Source organism: Bos indicus x Bos taurus, unplaced genomic scaffold, assembly GCF_003369695.1.
Source record: "Bos indicus x Bos taurus breed Angus x Brahman F1 hybrid unplaced genomic scaffold, Bos_hybrid_MaternalHap_v2.0 SuperScaffold_100126, whole genome shotgun sequence".
In the NCBI taxonomy this organism is placed as follows: domain Eukaryota; kingdom Metazoa; phylum Chordata; class Mammalia; order Artiodactyla; family Bovidae; genus Bos; species Bos indicus x Bos taurus.
This window is the reverse complement of record NW_020867066.1, coordinates 1086377-1109833: the sequence shown is the minus strand read 5'-3', so window position 1 is coordinate 1109833 and position 23457 is coordinate 1086377. Positions and strand designations below refer to the sequence as shown.

Below are 23457 nucleotides of genomic sequence, written 5' to 3'. Positions count from 1 at the left end.
AATACAAGGGTTCTCTTTGGAGCCTGTGATGATGACCTTGGTTTTCCATGGTGACCTTGACCTTCACTGTGGAGGTGACCTTCCTGCTTCTGTTTTAGGAGACCTTCAGTTTAAGGCTCTCTGGTCAAGGTCATCAGTGATGTCACAAGGAGATCCCAGTAGGAGATGTAAATCTGGCCACTTGTTTACATCTTGGTCTGACCTGGTTGCAGCTGATGACTCCTCTGGTAGGAGTAGAAACAATCCTCTAGCTTCAGGGCTGGAGAATCGTCCTCTGTTCTACACCCACCCCAGGTGTAAACCTTGTATTATTTTCTAGAGCTTTGGATTACCAGTCAACTTTCAATCAGCAAAAACACCATAAATATTATTCTTTCTCAAAACTTTGACTTTCGAGGCACCTGTTTTTCTTGATTGATTTAGAAATACAGGAATATGGGGAATGGATAAATTAGGAATTTGGGATTAATAGATACACACTACTACATGTAAACAACAAGGCATGACCTTGCTGGGATGTTAAATGAGTGCAATTGTGTGTTAGTTTGAACATTCTTTGGCATTGCCCTTCTTTGAAATTGGAATGAAAACTGACCTTTTCCAGTCTGGTGGACACTGCCAAGTTGAGACATGCAAATCAAAACTACAGTGAGATCTCGTACCAGTCAGAATGATGATCATCAAAAAAATCTACAAATAAATGCTAGAGAGGGTGTATAGAAAAGGGAGCCCTCCTACGTTGTGGGTAGAATGTAAATTTGTGTAGACACTATTGAAAAACTGGAGGGATTTTCCTGGTGGCCCAGTGGTAAAGAAACTGCCTTCCAATGTAGAGGACTTGGATTCAATCCCTAGTTGGGGACCTAAAGTCCCACATGCTCCAGACGACTAAGCCCACACACCACAACTACTGAGCTCGTGCATCACAATGAAGATCCCTCATGCCACAGCTAAGACCCAGCACAGCAACAAACAAACAAATGAAGAGAAACTATGAAGGTTCCATAAGAAGCTAAAAACAGCCCCTGTGTGATCCAACAATTCCACTCCTGGACATATACCCAGAGAAAAACATGGATACCTGCACCCCAGTGATCACTGAAACACTGTTTAGAATACTCAAGACATGGAAGCACCCAAATGTCAATTGACATATGAATGGATAAAGAAGATGTGATACATACACACAATGGAATATTGTGCTGTGCTGTGCTTAGTTGCTCAATTGTATCTGACTCTTTGTGACCTCATGGACTGTAGCCTGCCAGTCTCCTCTGTCCATGAGGATTTTCCAGGCAAGAATACAGCAGTGGATTTCCATGCCCTCGTTCAGGGGATTTTCCCAACCCAGGGATCAAACCCTGGTCTCCCGAATTGCAGCTAGATTCTTTACCGTCTGAGCTACCAGAGAAGCCCACAATGGAATATTACTTAGATATAAAAAAGAGAGAAATAATGCCATCTGCAGCAACATGGATGGACCAGGAGATGATCATATTAAATGAAGTAATTCAGACAGAGAAACACAAATGTCATATGATATCGCTTACATACAGAATTTAAAAAAAATAAAATAAAAAAATGATACAAATGAACTTATTTACAAAACAGAAACAAACTTACTAACATTGAGACCAGAGACCAAATTTATGGTTACCCAGGGGAATTGTGCAGGGAGGGATAGATTGAGTTTGGGACTGACATGCACATACTGCTCTATTTAAAATAGATGGCCAACAAGGACCTCCTGTATAGCATAGGAAACTCTGTTTAATGTTCTATGATGACTTGATTGGGGAAAATTTTTGAAAAAGAATGGAAACATGTATTTGATTCACTTTGCTGTAAACCTGAAACTACCACAACATTGTTAATCAACTATATTCCAATTTAATAAAAAGTTAAAAGTAAATATACTCCCATATAAAGTAAAAATTAAAAAAAGAAAATGAATCAAATTATTTTGCAATAGGTCCATTTAATTTTTATGTCTAAGACAGCTACCTAGATAAACACATCTTCATTGAGCTTATGTAACTGACTGACTTATCTCACTTAATGCATTTGTCCTTAACCAGTGGAGAGTGGCAAATGATTTGAGATTAGCATTCCTGGAGAGTTTCTCAGATCAAGGGATTGTTATCACACTAACTTAAATGTGTGGTTCAGTTTAGTTCAACTTGGGTTACAGGAAGAATGGGGAAAGAGTGAGAGATTATAGGAACATTTTCTTATAGATATAAAATATTAAAAAATAATTCAAAATTGTACCTATTTTTCTGTATATAAAATTTAGAGTTGCTTTATGTTTATGTGTTCTGAAATACCTAGAATCTTTGACAAAACTGGTAAGCATAGAGGCTACGTTGGTAAAATTCTATTCCTGGCCTTTTTTCAGTCTGTGTTCCAATGTAACTCTTGTAGTTCCTGACATAAGCATTGACCACACTGCACTCTGTTCCTGTCAGTGCCCCCTCCTCTCTGACTACCCCTTTTCTTTTTCTTCATGTCCAACATTTGACAATAAGTTTCAAGCCTTTATCTTCAACACTGGCTTGTTTGTCTTTCATTTTCCCTTTCGCACTTCCTCTTGCCCACAGCCATCAGGCATGTGGTCCTCCATGTCCACATCCCTAATCCTGTCACCCCTGTATCCCACTGCCTCAGCGGCTTCCCTTGCCAGCTATATCCGTTCCCTCCTTGGTCTTATCCTACAGTCTTGCCAAATTACACCATTGGGCAGTCACCCTGTCATACCCTGAATTTAGTTTCCTTTGTTTTTAACTTTTAATCAGCATGTATTGTGTGCCTGATTCCTGTCATGTACAATGTCAGAGTCCTGAGATGCAAAGTGAACATAGAAAACCATATAAACCTGCTCTGGAGGAGATCCCAAGCTAGCGATCAACCCTCTTGGTCCATTTGGTTGCCTGTGTCTGGGACCCACCTCCAATTCTGCATGTTCAAGGCTATTCATTCTTCAAGGCCCAGCTCTCTGCTCTCTGTCCTCCCTGAAACGTGTCCTCCAAGCCTCTGGCCAGAAGTCATTTATTCTGTTACTCAACTCCTCCTTGTCATGTGTTTTTTTTCTTGCATTATAGACACTTAAGTGCCGGGGACCAGCCCCGGCTGATCCAGGGAATTCGAAGCGGGGACGGCGTCGGCGAGGATCAGGAAACAATTGCTTAATTAAATGTTAATTAAGGATATAAAGAGTAATAGAATGAGGATAGCTCAGTAGGAAAATTCAGTGGAGAAAAGAGGCTGAAATAAGGATAGCTCAGTGAGGAAATTCAGTGTAGAAAAGAGGCTGAATAATTCAGACAGAAGGTAAGAGAAAGAACGACATGGTGAGACCAAGTTTCGGTGAACAAGGCCCGCACTTTATTTTCCAAAGTAGTTTTTATACCTTAAGTATGCATAGAGGATAATGGGGGAAGGGGTAGAGTCATGCAGTAAGCCAGGCTTTCTTCCTGCAAACTTATCATATGCAAAAGTTTAGGTGATTTGCATCATCTTCTGGCCCGGAGGCCTTTTTCTCTAAAGGTGATTATTCTCAAGTCAGGCGCCAGCCTCCAAAAAGCATTAGATAAAGTTGCATTCCTACAGAGCAAAGGTGTGGTGGGCTATAACAAGAAAAATAATTAACTCAAGGGTCCCAGGTTACAAACATTAAAGCTACTACTTACACCAACTATATTAATCAATACACTGCCAGGGACACAGCAGGTAAGGGATATGGAAACTTAGCAGCAAACATTGGCCCAACAAGTGAAAATCCCTTTACCAATACAATTTCTAATCAATCTTTTAACTACTCAAAAGAATCTGTGTTTAGACAGTTTAGAACATCTCCTGCCTCTCACAGTTGGGAGGCTCTGAACAATCACATGTGGCCGGAAAAACCTATTCAGGCAGGCTAGAGGATTTCCAAAGGAGTTTGTAGGTTAAACACTGTCACACCCAGGAATTATTAACTGGAGCTGTAAGCTAACTCTTTTTTCAGAGAGGTCGTGGGGGACAGCCCCCCGTAAAGTCAGAGGTGTAGGTGAAAGCACAAAGCAGAAAGTAGGCAGACTCTGGTTTCGGGGGTAGATTGCTCGAGAATTTCCAGGGAGACTCCTGAGGCTTGATCCCGCCTTTGCGTATGCCAAGCCTCCTTCCTCATGACCTTTGCCAGAGGCGGAGCTCACTCCCCGCACTTAAGGATTTTCTTCTCTCTCTCCTTTCAGTATAGGCTTCCTTATATATGTGTTTTCCTCTTCTAGAGCATCTGGCATAGTGCTATCAATGCAGTTAAATATGGTAAATGTTTGCTGAATAAATTTAGAAACTAATGAAAATTAACTTAAGTTTTCCTCAAATATGTTTTGACTGTGGGCCATTTCATATTTATTGTTCATGAAAGTTAAAATTAGTTTTCTTTTTTTGTGTGTGAATATATCCCAGGCACACAGTAAATAATTTGTGCCTGAGTATAATAAAATTACAGTTGAAAAGTAGACAGGATAAATGTTTATGTTTACATGCATATTTTCTTAAATTATAAACAAAGTTAATATTAGGTATTATCCATATGGAAAGATATTTTAGACTACTGAATGTTAAACTTCTCATGTCTCTTATTTTACTTATGGTAAATAATTTAACAGTGTCTTTTACTTGTAACTCTCATGCAGAGGAAGTAATGAAAGTTCAGTCCTAGATTCAAATCCCAGTTCTGCCATCTGCTGATTCTACTGCTTTGGCCAAAGTATTTAACTGCACATCAGTCTTCATCTGTGTCTGGTGGTGAACTTCTTGATAGACTGTCTTGTTCATCTTTAAATCTCCCATTCCTAGAACAGTGCTTTAGTGATAGATAGTCAGTGCTTACAGGATGGATGAATGGATAGGGAAGATGGAAGGAAAAAAGGAATAAATGGAAGAGTAGATTGATAGAAATCATGAACCTTGTTTGTCTACTCTTGAGAGACATTCTTGAGAATTAACAATGATGATTATAAAGTATATGAAACAGTAACTCACAGCTATTTTTATTTTCCATTCCAAATCCAAAGACTGCTATTTTAGTTATGGGATGCTTTCACGGATCTGATGGTTACTGTAGCCTTTGTTATACTCCATTTATATGGGAGGGCATCCCATCTCTCAAACCTTGTGAATCTGTCCACTTGAGGCTGTATTCATAATGCAGTTCACTTTAAGATACTGTACTTTGTTTAATGCCTATTAAAAGATTAATGAAGTGTATTGTATTTGCATTTTTAAAGTGTTTAAAAATTAAATTTTAAGTTCTTATAAATTATCAAGCATTGCAACAAACTATCACACTTCTGTCATTCCCCCACCTAAAACTGAAAATTCCCCTTATAAAATACAATGAGTTAGTAATGTCAACAACAAAAAAACTCACAATGTGAGAATTGTGAGTTGTTTCATATGGGGCAAAATGAGGACTGTGGCCCACGAGACAGCATTTCAGATCGCTCTGAGAAACTATTCCAAAGAGTAGAGGGTCAGTGTTAGATGTGATTGTAAAGCGGGATATGTGCAGTCAAGTACACCTTTTGGCAGAGGCTTGTTGCTAATCATGAAGAACAGATATTGCTGTTAATGGTTTTAGTGCTTTTCTAGATATGAGGAGATGCAAGTATTGGGCTAGATATGAGAAGATACAAGAATCAGGCTCACAAAAATCTTCTCCTAAAAGTATCTAAGTATCTGAAGATGTATTCTGCCAATTTTTCCCAGGGCACATAGTGTCTCATTCTGAGTCTTCACCCTGTACTCCTTTTAGGATGTGTTGAAGGTCAGTGGCTGAAGTGATTTGTGACCTAGTTCTCATAGAAGTAGAAGGCAAGTGCCAATTTTTAGTAGGACTAATACTGAAATGGCTCAAAGTGTTTTGACCAAAATGATCTTTCTACCATTTATATTATTAATCCAATTGTTTTTTGAGAGCACTAATTTTTTTTTTGGCTTTGAGTATTTTAGATATTAGCCAATTCTAATAACTACTCATCTCAGTGGCATTTATGTGTTTTAGACAATGTGAGAGAAATTGGAAAATTTACTATTCATTCAAATTTGAATAAAGTAGAAAGTTGGACAAGGACAAAATATTAATAATATTTTCATTAAAATATGTAAAGTCTTTATAGTCAGAGAACTCATTTTCACCAACTCTGAAGTGGTGATTCTTAAAGTTGTTGCTTTTGCAGAATGTAAAGTTGTTCATTGTATGAAGTAATGAATCTTTTGATCTCAGGCGACTCAGCCTGCAGCAGCTTGAAGAAGGATTTTGGTTCCCTGGACAGAGATTGAAGTCAGGCTGAGGCAGAGAAAGCTCTGAATCCCAGGCACCAGGCCTCAAGGGCCAGTAGCCAGTGACAAGGCCCTGGACTTCTGACTTTGTATAAATGAATTTACACAAGCAGATGGACAGTAGTGAAACAAAGTGCTCAGTAGGAGGGAAAATGATAACGTGTAGATAGTCACATGGGCAAGCTCAGAAAAAGAGTGGTACACTTGTGATAGGTAAAATCACTTATATGGGGCATTTTTTCTGGGTTTCCTTTGGACAATCATCTTGTTTTATCTGACTCGGAGTCTGTACTTGGTTTATCTCAAGGTCCTCCCATGTGTGTGCATACATCCCTTAGGTAAGATGGATCCTGGAGAAGAGGCTTATGGGTAGGTTAACATCACCTACAGTGGCGTGGTGACCCCTCCCTTTTTGACCCTTAAGGAACATTTCTGCACACGTGTAGGTAGGAAGGTCTTCTTAACCTTGAGAATGAGAAAATGTGGCCTGTTTATCTTTTATCTGGGCAGAGCTCAGCTTCTCCTCCCTCCTGCTATTGTCTTCTTCTTGGAGTATCTGTCCAGAGAGGACAAACTCCAGCTGGGCAGCCTGGGGCCCATCTGTCTGCTGCCCCAATTTCATACTTATTTACTTAGTCTTTGGCATGAGATAGACCTGTGTTTTAAAATTGTGTTTGTTTTTTTTTTCTTCTTCAATGTCAAGGGGAGTAGTTATATATTCTATGTTTAAGTAAAATTGCACATTGAGGGCATCTAAATTGGCATGCCAAATTATAGGACATTTTAATAATTAGGTGGATGTGACAGATTCAATTATTCTTCAATTCTTTTGAGAAAGATGCCTTTAGCAGTGATGCACAGTAGTTAAAAAAGGTTAGTGGGAAAATGGCCTTTATGAGACTTGATGAACAATTCCCACTAAATGACATAGGATGGATTAAGTACAATACCTAGATGTGAAACACAACCTGTGTCTTGCTTAGAGTTTCAGGGTATTTTCTTAAGATACATTTACTCTAGTAGTGGTAGTGGTAGTAGTCACTCAGTCATGCCTGATTCTTTGCAACCGCATGAACTGCAGCTCGCCAGGTTCCTCTGTCCATGGGATTTCTCCAGGCAAGAATACTGGAGTGGGTAGGTATTCTCTTCTCTGGGGGATCTTCACAACCCAGGAATGGAACCTGGGTCTCCTACGTTGGAAGCATTTTCTTTACTGTCTAAGCTACCAGGAAACCACTTCACATCAAAACTGTTTTCCTGGGTACATCATGTAGGTCAATTGTTTCAGACTCTTCCTTCCCTCTGAAACTATTAAGCAAAGCCACCAACAGGTAGAAAGACAGAGTTAAGAGCCCCCTCCTCTCCCTTTCAGCATCCAATTAGTGGACATATTAATGAGCAATAAAGTGGCTGAAAAGTAGGCAGTTGGAAAAAGGAAAGAAGCAAGGAAAGATAATTTGTGACAAAAGAGATTTAGAGCCTCAGCAATCCAGACTGGGCTTCCCTGTGTGCTATGCCAGGCTGTGATCACTGGAATTTGGAGCCCAATTTCTTTCTTGCTTCTTTAGTCTTATCCAAAGAGAAAACTGGATTTCTACAGACTTATTCTATGCAAAGCAGCTCTGCTACAGCTGCTTAAGTAGGAGCTCTTTTTGCCAGCCTTTCACTCTCAGAATAATATACTACAACCACAGCCAAATTCAAGAAGTATCTTAACCTCTCTGACAAGAGATTTAGTGCTGTTTTCAGTTCAGTTCAGTCCGACTCTTTGTGATACCATGGACTGCAGCACGCAGGCCTCCCTGTCCATCACCAATTCCTGGAGTTTACTCAAACTCTTGTCCATTGAGTCAGTGATGCCATCCAACCATCCCATCCTCTGTCATCCCCTTCTAATTCCACTTTCAATCTTTCCCAGCATCAGGGTCTTTTCAAATGAGTCAGTTCTTCACATCAGATAGCCAAAGTTCAGCTTTAGCATCAGTCCTTCCAATGAATATTCAGGGCTTATTTCCTTTAGGTTGGACTGGTTGGAGCTCCTTGCAGTTCCAAGGAACTCTCAAAAGTCTCCTCCAACACCACAGTTCAAAAGCATAGATTCTTCAGTGCTCAGCTTTCTTTATAGTCCAACTCTCATATCCATACATGACTACCGGGAAAACAGTATCTTTGACTAGATAGACCTTAGTTGCAAAGTAATGTCTCTGCTTTTAAATATGCTGTAAAGATTGCCCATAACTTTTATTCCAAGGAGCAAGTGGCTTTTAATTTCATGGCTGCAGTCACCATCTGCAGTGATTTTGGAACTCCCCAAAATTAAGTCTGTCACAGTTTCCATTGTTTCCCCATCTATTTGCCATGAAGTGATGGGACCAGATGCTATGAGCTTAGTTTTATGAATGTTGGGTTTTAAGCCAACTTTTTCACTCTTCTCATTCACTTTCATCAAGAAGCTCTTTAGGTCTTCACTTACTGCCATAAGGGTGGTGTCATCTGCATATCTGAGGTTATTGATATTTCTCCCAGCAATCTTGACAACAGCTTGTGCTTCATCCATCCCAGCATTTCTCATGATGTATACTGCATATAAGTTAAATAAGCAGAGGCCTCTCGCCTTCTGAGATGATCCACACTCTGTCCCTTGAGTGTGTTTCTGCTATAGCCACTCTTGCCTTTTGAGATGGCCTGCTGTCTGTCTATAGAATCTGGATGTGTGTGTTCAGTTGCTCAGTCATGTCCAACTCTTTGTGACCCCAAGGACTGTGGCCTGCCAGGCTCCTCTGTCCATGGGATTTTCCAGGCAAGAATACTGGAGTGGGTTGTCATTTCCTTCTCCAGGGAAACAAAACATAGTAATAGCTAAATCAGTGAATTCCTTGAAAATGAGGACTTGATAAAGTTTAGCTGAAATAGAAGAATCTGTCATGAAAACACTGTAAGAAGGTAGTTTTCCTAAGATTTTGTGATTCTTGCTACAGTAAGGTGAAGAAGAAATCTATGGACCAATATTCCAGAACATATTCTTAAGGCTTCCATACCATATAAGTACTGAGAGTGAAGTTTTTGACTAATAACTGTTTTATTGGAACACATTCTTATCAAGTATACAATAGAGATACAATAGAATCTTTATCTCTCTAAACAAATCCACTTCTTCACTATCACTTTGTCTCTCACTGAATTCTTTCTGAGCTGAGACATAAAGCACCTGAACTTCAGTACGTCCAGACACCAGGTGAGTGATTCTAATTAAAAGACCGTGGGTTCAAGTCCCAGTCGGAGGTTGCACGGTTTCATTAGGATTTTGCCTGGTAAAACAAGGTGATCAAACCATTTACACAGCACAAGGCCTACCACCTAAATAGATTCTCTCCATTTTTCTCCTCCTGCCTCTTTCTAAAATATTGTCTGAGTTACTACAGTATGTTACTTGGATACATTGCATGCTGCTAATGGGTTTCTTTCTGCTGATTAACAGGTTTTGGATTCAGGGACAGTGAAAGAATACAGTCCACCACATGATTTGCTGCAAAACAGTAAGAGCCTATTTTACAAGATGGTGCAACAACTGGGTGGGGCTGAGGCCACTGCCCTCACTGAAAGAGCCAAACAGGTGAGGCTGCTGCAGGGAGTTGTAATTGAAGTTTGTCTCCAGGGTTCACACTCTTCACCTGATCTCCAGCAGGCATCTGGTAACAAGTACTCTGTGCCCTTTTCAATCAGAAGCCTCTGGAGACTAAGCATCATGACTGAGTCTTAATAATACTTTTCAGGCTGAAGGCAGGTCTCCTGAGAATCTGCGGCAGTGCTGGGGGTGGGGTCAGAATGTGTGCAGTCATGTGTGCATGAGAGAGATTTTGTATTGCAGAGTCCAGGTGGTTGAACTCTGGCTTTAGATTCTTACAGAACACTTTGCAGATCCTTTACATTTCATTCTGATAGGTGCTCAGTACATTTTTTTCAAATTTAAATTTATTATTAATTGGATGATAATTGCTTTACAATATTGTGTTGATTTCTGCTGTATATCAACATGAATCAGCCATGGTATGCATAAGTCCCCTCTCTCTTGAGTCTCCCTGCCACCACATTCCATCCTGCTAAGTTGTCACAGAGCAGTGGATTTGAGCTCCCTGCTGCTGCTGCTGCTGCTAAGTCGCTTCAGTCGTGTCTGACTCTGTGCGACCCCATAGACGGCCGCCCGCCAGGCTCAGCCATCCCTGGGATTCTCCAGGCAAGAACACTGGAGTGGGTTGCCATTTCCTTCTCCAGAGCTCCCTGCATGATACTGCAAATTTCCACTGGCTATGTCTGCATCTCCATTGCTGCTCTGCAGATAGGTTTATCAATACCATCTTTCTAGAGTCCATATATATGCACAAATATATATTTGTTTTTCTCTTTCTGACTGACTTCACTCTGTTTAATATGTTCTTGGTTCATCCACCTCATTAGAATTGAGTCAAATGCATTCCTTTTTATGGCTGAGTAATATTGTGTATTACTCACACATCATGAGAGTACATCATGAGAAAAACTGGGCTGGAAGAAGCACAAGCTGGAATCAAGATTGCCGGGAGAAATATCAATAACCTCAGATATACAGATGACACCACCTTTATGGCAGAAAGTGAAGAAGAACTAAAAAGCCTCTTGATGAAAGTGAAAGAGGAGAGTGAAAAAGCTGGCTTAAAGCTCAACATTCAGAAAACTAAGATCATGGCATCTGGTCCCATCACTTCATGGTAAATAGATGGGGAAACAGAGGAAACAGTGTAAGACTTTATTTTTTGGGGCTCCAAAATCACTGAAGATGGTGATTGCAGCCATGAAATTAAAAGACACTTACTTCTCAAAAGGAAAGTTATGACCAACCTAGACAGCATATTAAAAGCAGAGACATTACTTTGTCAAAAAAGTTCCGTCTAGTCAAGGATATGGTTTTTCCAGTAGTCATGTATGGATTTGAGAGTTGGACTGTGAAGAAAGCTAAGTGCTGAAGAATTGATGCTTTTGAACTGTGGTGTTGGAGAAGACTCGAGAGTCCCTTGGACTGCAAGGAGATCCAACCAGTCCATCCTAGAGGAGATCAGTCCTGGGTGTTCATTGGAAGGACTAATGTTGAAGTTGGAACTCCAATACTTTGGCCACCTCATGCAAAGAGTTGACTCATTGGAAAAGACCCTGATGCTGGGAGGGATTGAGGGCAGGAGGTGAAGCGGATGACAGAGGATGAGATGGCTGGATGGCATCACCGACTCGACGGACATGAGTTTGGGTAAACTCCTGGAGTTGGTGATGGACAGGGAGGCCTGGCATGCTGTGGTTCATGGGGTCGCAAAGAGTCAGACACAACTGAGCGACTGAACTGAACTGAATATTGTGTGTATGTAGCACAACCCCTGTATTTATTCATCTGTTGATGGACATCTAGGTTGCCTTCATGTCCTAGCTATTGTAAATATGCTGCAGAGAACATTGTGGTACGTGTGTCTTTTTCAATGATGAAACCGTACCCCAGGGTGTATACCCAGTAGTGGGATTGTTGGGTCATATGGTAGTTTATTCCTAGTTTTTGAGGAATCTCCATACTGTTCTCCATAGTGGCCATATCAGTTTACATTCCCACCAAGAGTGCAAGAGAGTTCCCTTTGGTTCACACCCTCTCCAGCATTTGTTTGTAGATTTTTTGATGCTGGCCATTCTGAACAGTGTGGTGTGATACCTGACTGTACTTTTGATTTGCATTTCTCTAATAATGAGAGATGTTAAGCATCTCTTCATATGTTTATTAGCAATTTGTATGTCTTCTTTAGAAAAGTCTCTGTTTAGGTTTCCTGCCCAATTTTTGATTGGGTAGTTTATTTTTTTGTTATTGAGCTGAATGAGCTGCTTATATATTTTGGAGGATAATCCTTTGTTAGTTGTTTCTTTTGTTATTATTTTCTCCCATTCTGAGGGTTGTCTTTTCACCTTGCTTATAGTTTCCGTCACAGTGCAAAAGCTTTTAAGTAGGTGCCATTTGTTTTCTTTTATTTCCATTACTCGAAGAGGCTCTTGTCAAAGAGTGTTCTGCCTATGTTTTTCTCTAAGAGTTTTTATAGTTTCTGGTCCTACATTTAGGTCTTTAATCCAATTTGAGTTTCTTTTTAATGTATGGTGTTAGGGAGTGTTCTAATTTCATTCTTTTATGTGTAGATGTCCAGTTTTCCCAGCACCACTTATTGAAGAAACTGTCTTTTCTCCATTGTATATTCTTGCCTCCTTTGTTAAAGATAAAGTGCCCACAGGTGCCTGGGTTTATCTCTGAGCTTTCCATCCTCTTCCACTGGTCTGCATTTCTGTTTTTGTGCCAGTACTCTGCTGTCTGATGACTTTAGCTTTATAGACTGAAGTCAGGAAGGTTGATCCCTCCAGTTCCATTCTTCTTTCTCAAGATTGTTTTGGCTCTCAGTACATTTTGGATGTAAGTGCTATCAAGGAACAGCTAGTTGACAAGTCTAGACAGCATATGGAAAAGCAGAGACATCATTTTGCCCACAAAAGTCCATATAGTCAAAGTGATAGCTTTTCCAATTGTCATGTATGGATGTGAGAGTTAGTCCATAAAGAAGGCTGAGCCCTAAAGAATTAATGCTTTTGAATTGTGGTGCTGGAGAAGACTTTAGAGAGCTCCTTGGCCTGCAAAGAGATTAAACCAGTCAATCCTAAAGGAGATCAATCCTGAATATTCATTGGAAGGACTGATATTGAAGCTGAAGCTCCAATAATTTGGCCACCTGATGTGAAAATCCAACTGTTTCGAAAAGACTGATGCTGGGAAAGATTGAATGCAAAAGGAGAAGAGAGGCAGATTACATGATGGTTAGATAGCATCACCGACACAATGGATTGAGCAAACTCCAGGAGACAGTGGAGGACAGAGGAGCCTGGCATGCTATAGTCCATGTGGTCACAAAGAATCAGACATAACCTAGCAACTGAACAACAAAAACACACAAATGTAGCTTACCAATAAATATTGTTAAATTAGTTGCAAGATTGTTAGGCCAGGAATCAACAAGCTTTTTAATTCTATGACCTATGCCTCTTTTTATACAAATATTACAGTTGATTTGAAACACTGAAAGAACAGATTTCTAATTCTGTGTCTGCTACAAACTAGCATAACATTAATTATGTGTATAGAGCCACTATATATGTGACTTTTGTGGGCAAAGTGATGTCTCTGCTTTTCCATATGCTGTCTAGGTTTGTCATATCTTTCCTTCCAAGGAGCAAGCATCTTTTAACTTCCTGGGTGTAGTCACTGTCCACAGTGATTTTGGAGCCTAAGAAAATAAAGTCTGTCACTGCTTCCACTTTTACTCTTCCTATTTGCAATGAAGTGATGGAACAGGATGCCATGATCTTAGTGTTTTAATGATGAGTGGCAAGGTATATGGTTATGTATATAGGGCCACCTTCCTCTTAAGGCACTTCCTCATCTTAAATACAGGTGTTGAAGCCAATATCTTATGTTATCTGGACCCATCTAGAATTCAGTAATCTATTTCTCACTACTCAATGTTTGATTATATGTAATGAAAACACATTTTTAAATTGAGGATTTTGATACATAGTTGGGGATATATCCCTCTGATGTGAAATGCCTAAGGTCAAAAGAACAAAAGGGTTTGTGGGATTTCTGGCTGTTTTGTGGTTAGGTTTACAGGGACTCACAAATACTTGTCATAACTTAGGAGGGAAGCTCTAAATGGGAGACACTATAGTGGAGGAAAGTGCTCTGTGAATTTCAGGCATAAAAAATATAGGGCTCCAAGTGCAGTTTCCCTACATTTACATAAAATGTAAGTACTTCTGAAAAGCTTAGAACACAATCTTTGTTGTCCCCAATCTAGGCTTGAACAAGCCAAATTTGTCAACTCTTCCAACAGCTCTGTGATCATGGACAATTTCCTACCCTCTTAACAGTGGAAAGTACAGATCTTCTTCTAAGGAGAAAGAATAAGAAGAAACATTGACAGAGGGAATATAGGCTATTTTCTATTTATTTTTATGTTTTTAGGCTGTCACCTCAGTTATCACATTTTTTCAATGAGACCTCAGTTATCACATTTGTACAGTCAATTACTATCACCTCACCTTTGCTAGAAAGATTCTACGTGACCTGAATGTTACTCTTTGAGCACCTTTCTCACATCATATACAGTGCTTAGTGCTCTCACACACCTCATCTCTGAGAAAATGCTTTGCATACCTTTAAACACCATCCAGACTATAGAATTAAGGTATTGTGAATTCATAACTTATTCTGGTGACAACTTCCATCTTCCAGAAGATATAGGAAGCATAAGGGGGTAACTGGAACTAATTCTTCTGGTTTGTTTTGGGAGTTGAATCTGAACTTTACTGGTGGGACCCAAATTTAAAATCAGAGCAGCACATTTGAGGAACAAGTCACTGCATACAATATTAAAGAGTAGAAATGCAATTGTAGAGGCATTTCACACACAGAAAGTAATAAAGCAAAGACTGAGCAAGCAGATGGTATCATCACAGGAAAGGAGATCTCTAGAGTGCTAAATTGAGGTTTTGGTAGAGCAAACAGACCAACTCTCTAACTGGACATAATACTAAACAACAAAGACTTATGGAGAAAATGATATTAGTATTATGTATGATTTTTCTTCACAAATTAGAAAACACAGGTGACCTACACTTTTTCCCAGTAGATCTTTCTAGATCCAATGAACAATATTCCACCTTTCTTCCCTCCAACTCTCATATTTCATAGCTTTCCTTCCAAGGAGCAAGCGTCTTTTAATTTCTTGACTGTAGTCATTGTCCACAGTGAATTTGAAACCCAAGAAAATCTGTCACTGCTTCCACTGTTACCCTGTCTATTTGCAATGAAGTGATGGGACAGGATGTGATTATCTTACTGTTTTTAATGTTGAGTGGCAAGCCAGCTTTTCACTCTCCTTTTTCACCCTCATCAAGAGGTTCTTTTAGCTTCTCTCCACTTACTACCATTAGAATGGTATCATCTGCCTATCTGAGATTGTTGTTATTTCTCCCGGCATTCTTGATTCCAACTCATGACTCACCCAACCTGGCATTTCACATGATCTACCCTGCATTTAAGTTAAATAAACAGAGTGACAATATATAGCCTTGATGTACTCCTTTCCCAGTTTTGAACCAGTCCATTTTTCCATGTCTGGTTCTAACTGTTTCTTCTGGACCCGCGTACAGGTTTCTCAGGAGGCAGGTAAAGTGGATTGGTACTTCCATCTCTTAAAGAATTTTCTACAGTTTGTTGTCGTCCACACAGTCAAAGGCTTTAGTGTAGTCAAAGAAGCAGAAGTAGATGTTTTACTGGGACCCCCTTGCTTTCTCCATGATCCAACAAATGTTGGCAATTTGATCTATAGTTCCTCTGCCTTTTCTAAACTTATCTTGTATGTCTGTAAGTTCTTGGTTTATGTACTGCAGAAGCCTAGCTTAAAGGATTTTGAACATAACCTTGCTAGCATGGGAAATGAGTGCAACTGTGCAGTGATTTGAACATTCTTTGGCATTGCTCTTCTTTGGAATTAGAATAAAAATTGACCTTTCCCAGTCCTGTGGCAGCTGGTGTTTTCCAAATTTGCCCTATTGAGTGCAGTACTTTAGCAGCAGTATCTTTTAAGATTTTAAATAGCTCAGCTAGAATTCCAACACCTTCACTGGTTTTGGTCATAGGAATGCTTCCTAAAACCCACCGACTTCACACTCCAGGATATCCAGTTCTAGGTGAGTGACCACACCATTGTGATTATCTGGATGGTTAAGACCTTTCTTGTATAGTTCTTCTGTGTATTCTTGCCACTTCTTAATCTCTTCTGCTTCTGTTAGGTCCTTGAGTTTTCTGTCCCTTATCATGCCCATCCTTGCATGAAATGTTTCCTTGATAGCTCCAATTTTCTTGAAAGAGATCTCTAGTCTTTCCCATTCTTTTCCTCCCTTTCTTTGCATTGTTCATTTAAGAAGACCTTCTTTTCTCTCCTTGTTATTCTGTGGAAACTCTGCATTCAGTTATATATATCTTTCTCTTTCTCCTTTGCCTTTTGCTTCTCTTCTTTCCCTGGCTATTTGTGAAGGCTCCTCAGACAACCACTTTGCCTTCTTGCATTTCTTTTTCTTTGGGATGGTTTTGATCACTACCTCCCATACACTGTTACAGACCTCCGTTCATAGTTCTTCAGATGCTCTGTCTACCAGATCTTATCCTTCGAATCTATTCATCACCTCCACTGTATAATTATAAGAGATTTGATTTAGGTCATAGCTGAATTGCCTAGTGATTTTCTCTACTTCCTTCTATTTACGTTTGAATTTTGCAATAAGCAGCTGATGACCTGAGTCACAGTCAGCTCCAGTTCTTGTTTTGCTGACCGTGTAGAGTTTCTCCATCTTTGACTGCAAAGAACATAATCATCTGATTTCAATTTTGACCAGCTGGTGATGTCCATGTGCACAGTCATCTGCTGGGCTGTTGGAAAAGGGTGTTTGCTTGACTAATATGTTCTTTTGGCAAAACTTTGTTAGCCTTTGTCCTGCTTCATTTTGTACTCCAAGGCCAAACTTGCCTATTACATTAGGTATCTCTTGACTTCCTATCTTTGCGTTCCAATCCCCTATGATGAAAAGGATGTCTTTTTTTTTTTTTTTTTTTTAATGTTGGTTCAGGTCTTGTAGGTCTTCATAGAACCGGTCAGCTTCAGCTTCTTTGGCATCAGTGGTTGGGTCATAGACTTGGATTACATGTTGAATGGTTTGTTTTGGAAACGAACCAAGATCATTGTTATTTTTGAGATTGCACCCAAGTACTACATTTTGGACTCTTTTGTTGACCACGAGGGCTACTATATTTCTTTTAAGGGATTCTTGTCCACAGTTGTACATATGATGGTCATCTGAGTTAGATTCACCTGTTCCTTTCCAGTTTAGTTCACTGACTTCTAAAATGTTGATGTTCACTCTTGCCATCTCCTGTTTGACCACTTTGAATTTACCTTGATTTTTGGACCTAACATGCCAGGTTCTTATGCAATATTGTTCTTTATAGCATCAAACTTCACTTTCCCCAGCAGATGCATCCACTACTGAGCATCGTTTCCACTTTGGCCCAGTACTTAATTCATCCTGGAGCTATTAGCAATTGTTGTCCCCTCTTCCTCAGTAGCTTATTGGACAGCTTCCAACCCGAGGGGCTCATCTTCTGGTGTCATACTTTTTGCCTTTTCATACTGTTCATGGGGTTCTCCAGGCAAGAATACTGGAGTGGGTTGCCATTTCCTTCTCCAGGAAATATACACAAACTACATTTGTGTGTTGTTGTTGTTCAGTCAGTCATGTCCGACTATTTGTGTAGTTCTTTATAATTTATTTTACATAGTTCTTACATGGATGATTTCACTTTATTCTCATGATGGTCTTTTATTTTTAGTCCCACATCATGGATGAGGTGACTGGGTCAAGGGTTCACTGAAGGTCAGAGAGCTGGTCCAGGGAGCACATTATTTATGTATTTTATAGATCCTATACTACTTTATTATTATTGTTATTCCTTCTGCTTTCCTTTGGATTAAGTGATTTTTTCTAGGTCATATATTAATATTTGCAGGGCATCACTTCAAGCTAGAGGGGATTCTCTCTATTTAGTACAGAATCTTCTTATAACCAAAAGAGAGAGAGAGAGACAGAGAGGATAAGCAAGCTAGAGAGAAATTGAGAATGAATATTCCCTAGCCTGCAGACATGGGTGGTTTACAATCATGCTTGAGTTTCAGAATTTCTCTTCTCCAAGGTCCTTCACAGTGTATATGTTTCACACAAACACAGTGTTTTTTTTTTTTTTTTTTTTATGATACCTCATTGAAATACCTTAGAATTCACCAGTTAGTTGGAGAACTGCCCACTCATGATAGCTGAGATCTGTTTCTCTTAGGTAGCCTCTGTTTGTCTTGCCACAGCTGATTGTATCCTGTTGTCTAAGGCAGCCTGTTGAGATCTTTTTGTCTTTTGAAGTTTCAAATGACTCCTGATTTCATCAAGGATTACCCTTATTTTTTATCTACCAATATCTTTGCTGTTTAGGGTGATTTCTGAGAGGATAAGGGGAGAGAAAATTCACTATTCAGTTAATCAAAAAGCAGAAATCTTAACTCTCTAATACTCTTTAACTTTGATAATATACCTGCCAATATGTATACAAAGTTGCATGCATATTAAGTTGCTTCAGTTGTGTCCAACTCTTTGTGATGCCATGGACTATAATCGGCTAGGCTCTTCTGTCTATGGGATTTTCCAGGCAAGACTACTGGAGTGGATTGCCATTTCCTTCTACAGGGGAATTTTCCAGGCTCAAGGATTGAACCCACATCTCCTGAGGCTCCTGCATTGGCAGCAGATTCTTTATCATTAGCGCTAGCTGGAAAGACTGTACACAAAGTTAGACTTGCTTTAAAGATGAGAAATTTTAGAGGAGAACATAGGCAGAACACTCTCCGACATACATCACAGCAGGATCCTCTATGACCCATCTCCCAGAATATTGGAAATAAAAGCAAAAATAAACAAATGGGACCTAATTAAACTTAAAAGCTTCTGCACATCAAAGGAAACTATTAGGAAGGTGAAAAGGCAGCCTTCAGAATGGGAGAAAATAATAGCAAATGAAGCAACTGACAAACAACTAATCTCAAAAATATACAAGCAACTCCTACAGCTCAACTCCAGAAAAATAAATGACCCAATCAAAAAATGGGCCAAAGAACTAAATAGACATTTCTCCAAAGAAGACATACAGATGGCTAACAAACACATGAAAAGATGCTCAACATCACTCATTATCAGAGAAATGCAAATCAAAACCACTATGAGGTACCATTTCACGCCAGTCAGAATGGCTGCAATCCAAAAGTCTACAAGCAATAAATGCTGGAGAGGGTGTGGAGAAAAGGGAACCCTCTTACACTGTTGGTGGGAATGCAAACTAGTCCAGCCACTATGGAGAACAATGTGGAGATTCCTTAAAAAACTGGAAATAGAACTGCCTTATGATCCAGCAACCCCACTGCTGGGCATACACACTGAGGAAACCAGAAGGGAAAGAGACACGTGTACCCCAATGTTCATTGCAGCCCTGTTTATAATAGCCAGGACATGGAAGCAACCTAGATGCCCATCAGCAGATGAATGGATAAGAAAGCAGTGGTACATATACACAATGGAGTATTACTCAGCCATTAAAAAGAATACATTTGAATCAGTTCTAATGAGGTGGATGAAACTGGAGCCTATTATACAGAGTAAATTAAGCCAGAAAGAAAAACACCAATACAGTATACTAACGCATATATATGGAATTTAGAAAGATGGTAACAATAACCCTGTGTACGAGACAGCAAAAGAGACACTGATGTATAGATCAGTCTTATGGACTCTGTGGGAGAGGGAGAGGGTGGGGAGATTTGGGAGAATGGCAATGAAACATGTATAATATCATGTATGAAACGAGTTGCCAGTCCAGGTTCAATGCATGATACTGGATGCTTAGGGCTGGTGCACTGGGACGACCCAGAGTGATGGTATGTGGAGGTAGGTGGGAGGAGGCTTCAGGATGGGGAACACAGGTATACCTGTGGCGGATTCATTTCGGTATTTGGCAAAACTAATACAATATTGTAAAGTTTAAAAAGAAAATAAAATTTAAAAAAAATAAAGAAAGAAAGAAAAAAAAAATAAAGATGAGAAATTTAACCTAGAGTAATGGAAGCAAAAGCAAAAGTAAAAAAGTGGGACCTAAGCAACTTAAAAGCTTTTGCAGAGCAAAGGAAACCATAAACAGAGTGAAAAGACAGTCTATGGAGTGGGAGAAAATAGTTGTAAACTATGAGACTGACAACAGCTTAATTTCCAAAATATATGAAAAGTTCTTACAACTCATAAACAACAAAAAAATACAACTCAATAGAAAAACGGGCATAAGAACTAAACAGACATTTCTTCAAAGAAGATGTACAGATGGTCAACAGCCATATGAAAAGATGCTCAACATCATTAATGATTAGGAAATCCAGTTCAAAACTATAATGAGGTATCACCTCACACTGGTCAGAATGGACATCATTTAGAAGTCTACAAATAATAAATGATGAAGAGGGTATAAAAGAAAGGTACCTTCTTATATTGTTGATGTGATTACAAATTGGTACAGTCACAGTATGGAATTGCAGAACAGTATGGAAATTCCAGATTGCAGAACAGTCTGGAAATTCCTCAAAAAAACTAAAAATAGAGTTGCCATTTTATCCAGCAATCTCACTCCTGGGAATATCCCCAGACAAAACTATAATTCAAAAAGATACATGCATCCTTGTGTTCATAGCAGCAGTACTAAGAATAGCCAAGATGTGAAAGCAACCTAAATGCCTGCTGGCAGATGAACGGGTGAAGAAGATACAGTATTACAGTATGTGTATATACATATACATACATCTTCTTTATCTATTCATTCATCTAGGTTTGTGATACATACATATATAGACACATGCATATACTGTATATACACATACAATGGAATATTATTCAGCCATGAAAGAGAATGAAATAATGCCATTTGCAGTAACATGGATGGACCTAGAGATTATCATACTGTGTGAAGCAGAGAAACACAAAAATCATATAGCACTTATATGTAGAATTAATTTAAAAAAATGAACTTATTTATAAAACTCACAGAAATAGAAAATGAACTTAAGGTTAATAAAAGGGAAAGGAGAGAGAGGGATAAATTAGAAGTTTAGGATTATCAGATACATACTTTCACATATAAAATAGACAATGACCTACTGTATAACATCAGGAACTATATTCAATATGTTGTAATAACCTACAATGGAAAAAGAATCTGAAAAAGAATGTGTGTGTATAAGTGAACCACTTTGCTGTACACTAGAAACTAAAACACTATAAATCAGCTATATACTTCAATGAAATAATTATTTAGCCAATTAATTAAAAAGAGAGGAGTTTGAGGATTATTGGGATTGAAGTAGGGCCATGTAGCTCAGTAAGAATGAATGGTCAGAGTCTTGAGCCATAATTCTCTATATATTGAACCATTGATTCAGTATATTCAATATATTGATTCCTTTATCCATGCAGGAAAGCTTTTATTGCTCTATTGCTTTTAGTGATATCTAATTCCATGATGGTAGCTTTGTTTACAAGCTGGAGTATAAATACTAAATTTCAACCTATACTGGAGGAACTATAATGAACCAAACCCAAGAGAAAAACCGAAAATGATTCAAGAAACCCAGTATTGGGTCCTTTGTTCTGCTTGCCTTGAATTTGAACTTTTTTGACATCATCTTTTTCAATCTTCATAACCATGCTGAGCTGCCAGTATTATCCTTTAGATGGAGAAACTGAGGTAGGAGAAGCTAAATGACTTCTTAAAGTCCCAGGTTAGAAAGTGTTAGTAATCCTTTATCATATTAAGTGAATTAATTGTGTCTTAACTTCTACTCTGGGCTTCTGTAAAGATAAAATCAAATGATTAACAAAAGGGCTTCCCAGATGTTTTGCTTTCATCCCATAAATCATGTGATATTGCTACTTTCTGTGGACTAAGGGGCCACATCTCTGAGCAGCATTGTAATCACACCCAACACTTAGTTCAGCCTGTTTTCAACCTGCAGTTTGTAGCCATCTCTTAGTTCCTATGAGGTAGGTCACTGTCTTGTTTCACCAATGAGGCAGCTGGTGCAGAGTGTGCTTAAATGATCTTTCCAGGGTCAGCAGTGGTCCCAAGAGAGAGAGGTGAGACTGGGCTTCTCCATCCCAGGCTCAGCAGAGACCATGAGGTCTCTGCTAACAAGTGTTCAGTCACCTCAACGCCCTTCGTAACCTACTCTTGAAAAAGATGCCTTCTCTCACTCCTGCTGTCAGCCAGAGTGTGGTCTACACCAGGACAACAGATGGGAGAGAGGAAAGTCAAATCAAGGATTTTATACACAGGAAGCTTGTTTCATTATTTAGTTTCAAGTATTTTAGACTATGAAGTGAAAATCATTTTGGTTAAAAGTTGCTGCTAATAACATTTTTTAAAATAAAAAAATTATTTTGAGAAGGGCTATAGGGGAAGGAGCCAGCTAGTTTTGGGAGGACTGTCAACCAGGAGAAAAAGAATTATATTTCCATGTGTTTTTTTTTTTTTTTCATGTGTTCTTTTGGCTGTTTTTAGTTTCACAAAGAGAGTACATAAATATATAACCATACAAGCATGGCTAGCTTAAAAAAATGGAGGAGAGAGATGATACGCAATTAGCTCCCAAAAGCCTGACTTTTAAATCCTTGCATTTTGAATCAAAATAGTCTCAGATTTCACCCAGTGGAATCCAGGTATTTTTGGAGAATTTTATTTTTCTCCTTAAGTGGTCTTTTAATATATAGACCACTTAAGGGGTCTATATATAGTGGTCTTTTAGTATATAATTTCATATGCAGTGCTGTTTTGAGGATAGCAAGTATGCAAGCAAGAAGAGGAAAAGAAAGTACACCTAATATGAAGGTAGGGGTCTCAGAACTTTGGTATTCATGTATGAAGTCCATTATCTCTCATGATAACTTTGTTAACAACATCCACAAATGAACTTGGAGTCATCTTTTGTAAAATAGATCTGGAATCATATGACAAGAATGAGTCTCACATAGATGGTACATTTTCTGGTTTAAAGACAAAAGTTTTCACATTCTTCTTTGGGGAAAAATTACTTTTGAAGTCTTTTCTTCACCCAGACACTTTTAGAGATAAGAGCTCACAAGTCTTGACATTATTTCATTTTGTTATGTGCATCTGTCAAGAAACTGAGATAGGATACAGCTACTCAAAAGTGATGGTTGTGAAACAGTGAAACTTGACAGCATTTCATTTCCTTTGTGTTCTGATTATACATTCATCAAAAAGCCTGTCTCTTCCAGTTCAGCTAGAAATTGATAGAATTCAAAAAATCAAGCTGGCAAAGAACTGTCCTATTTTGGGTATCATCTTACCTTTTAGAGAAGTTGCTTGGT

At 39.0% G+C, this 23457-nt stretch overlaps 1 protein-coding gene across 2 annotated transcripts in view; it reads left to right on the top strand.

The window, feature by feature from the left end:
- Positions 1-23457, top strand: part of LOC113888430 (multidrug resistance-associated protein 4-like) — a 547902-nt gene that overhangs the window by 171766 nt on the left and 352679 nt on the right. Inside the window, exon 30 of one of the 2 annotated variants that reach the window (XM_027535553.1) lies at positions 9806-9940. The exons of the other annotated variant lie outside the window; for it this stretch is intronic. Coding sequence (XP_027391354.1) covers positions 9806-9940 — 135 coding nt within the window. The remainder of the gene's footprint in view (positions 1-9805; positions 9941-23457) is intronic. 2 annotated transcript variants of the gene reach the window in all.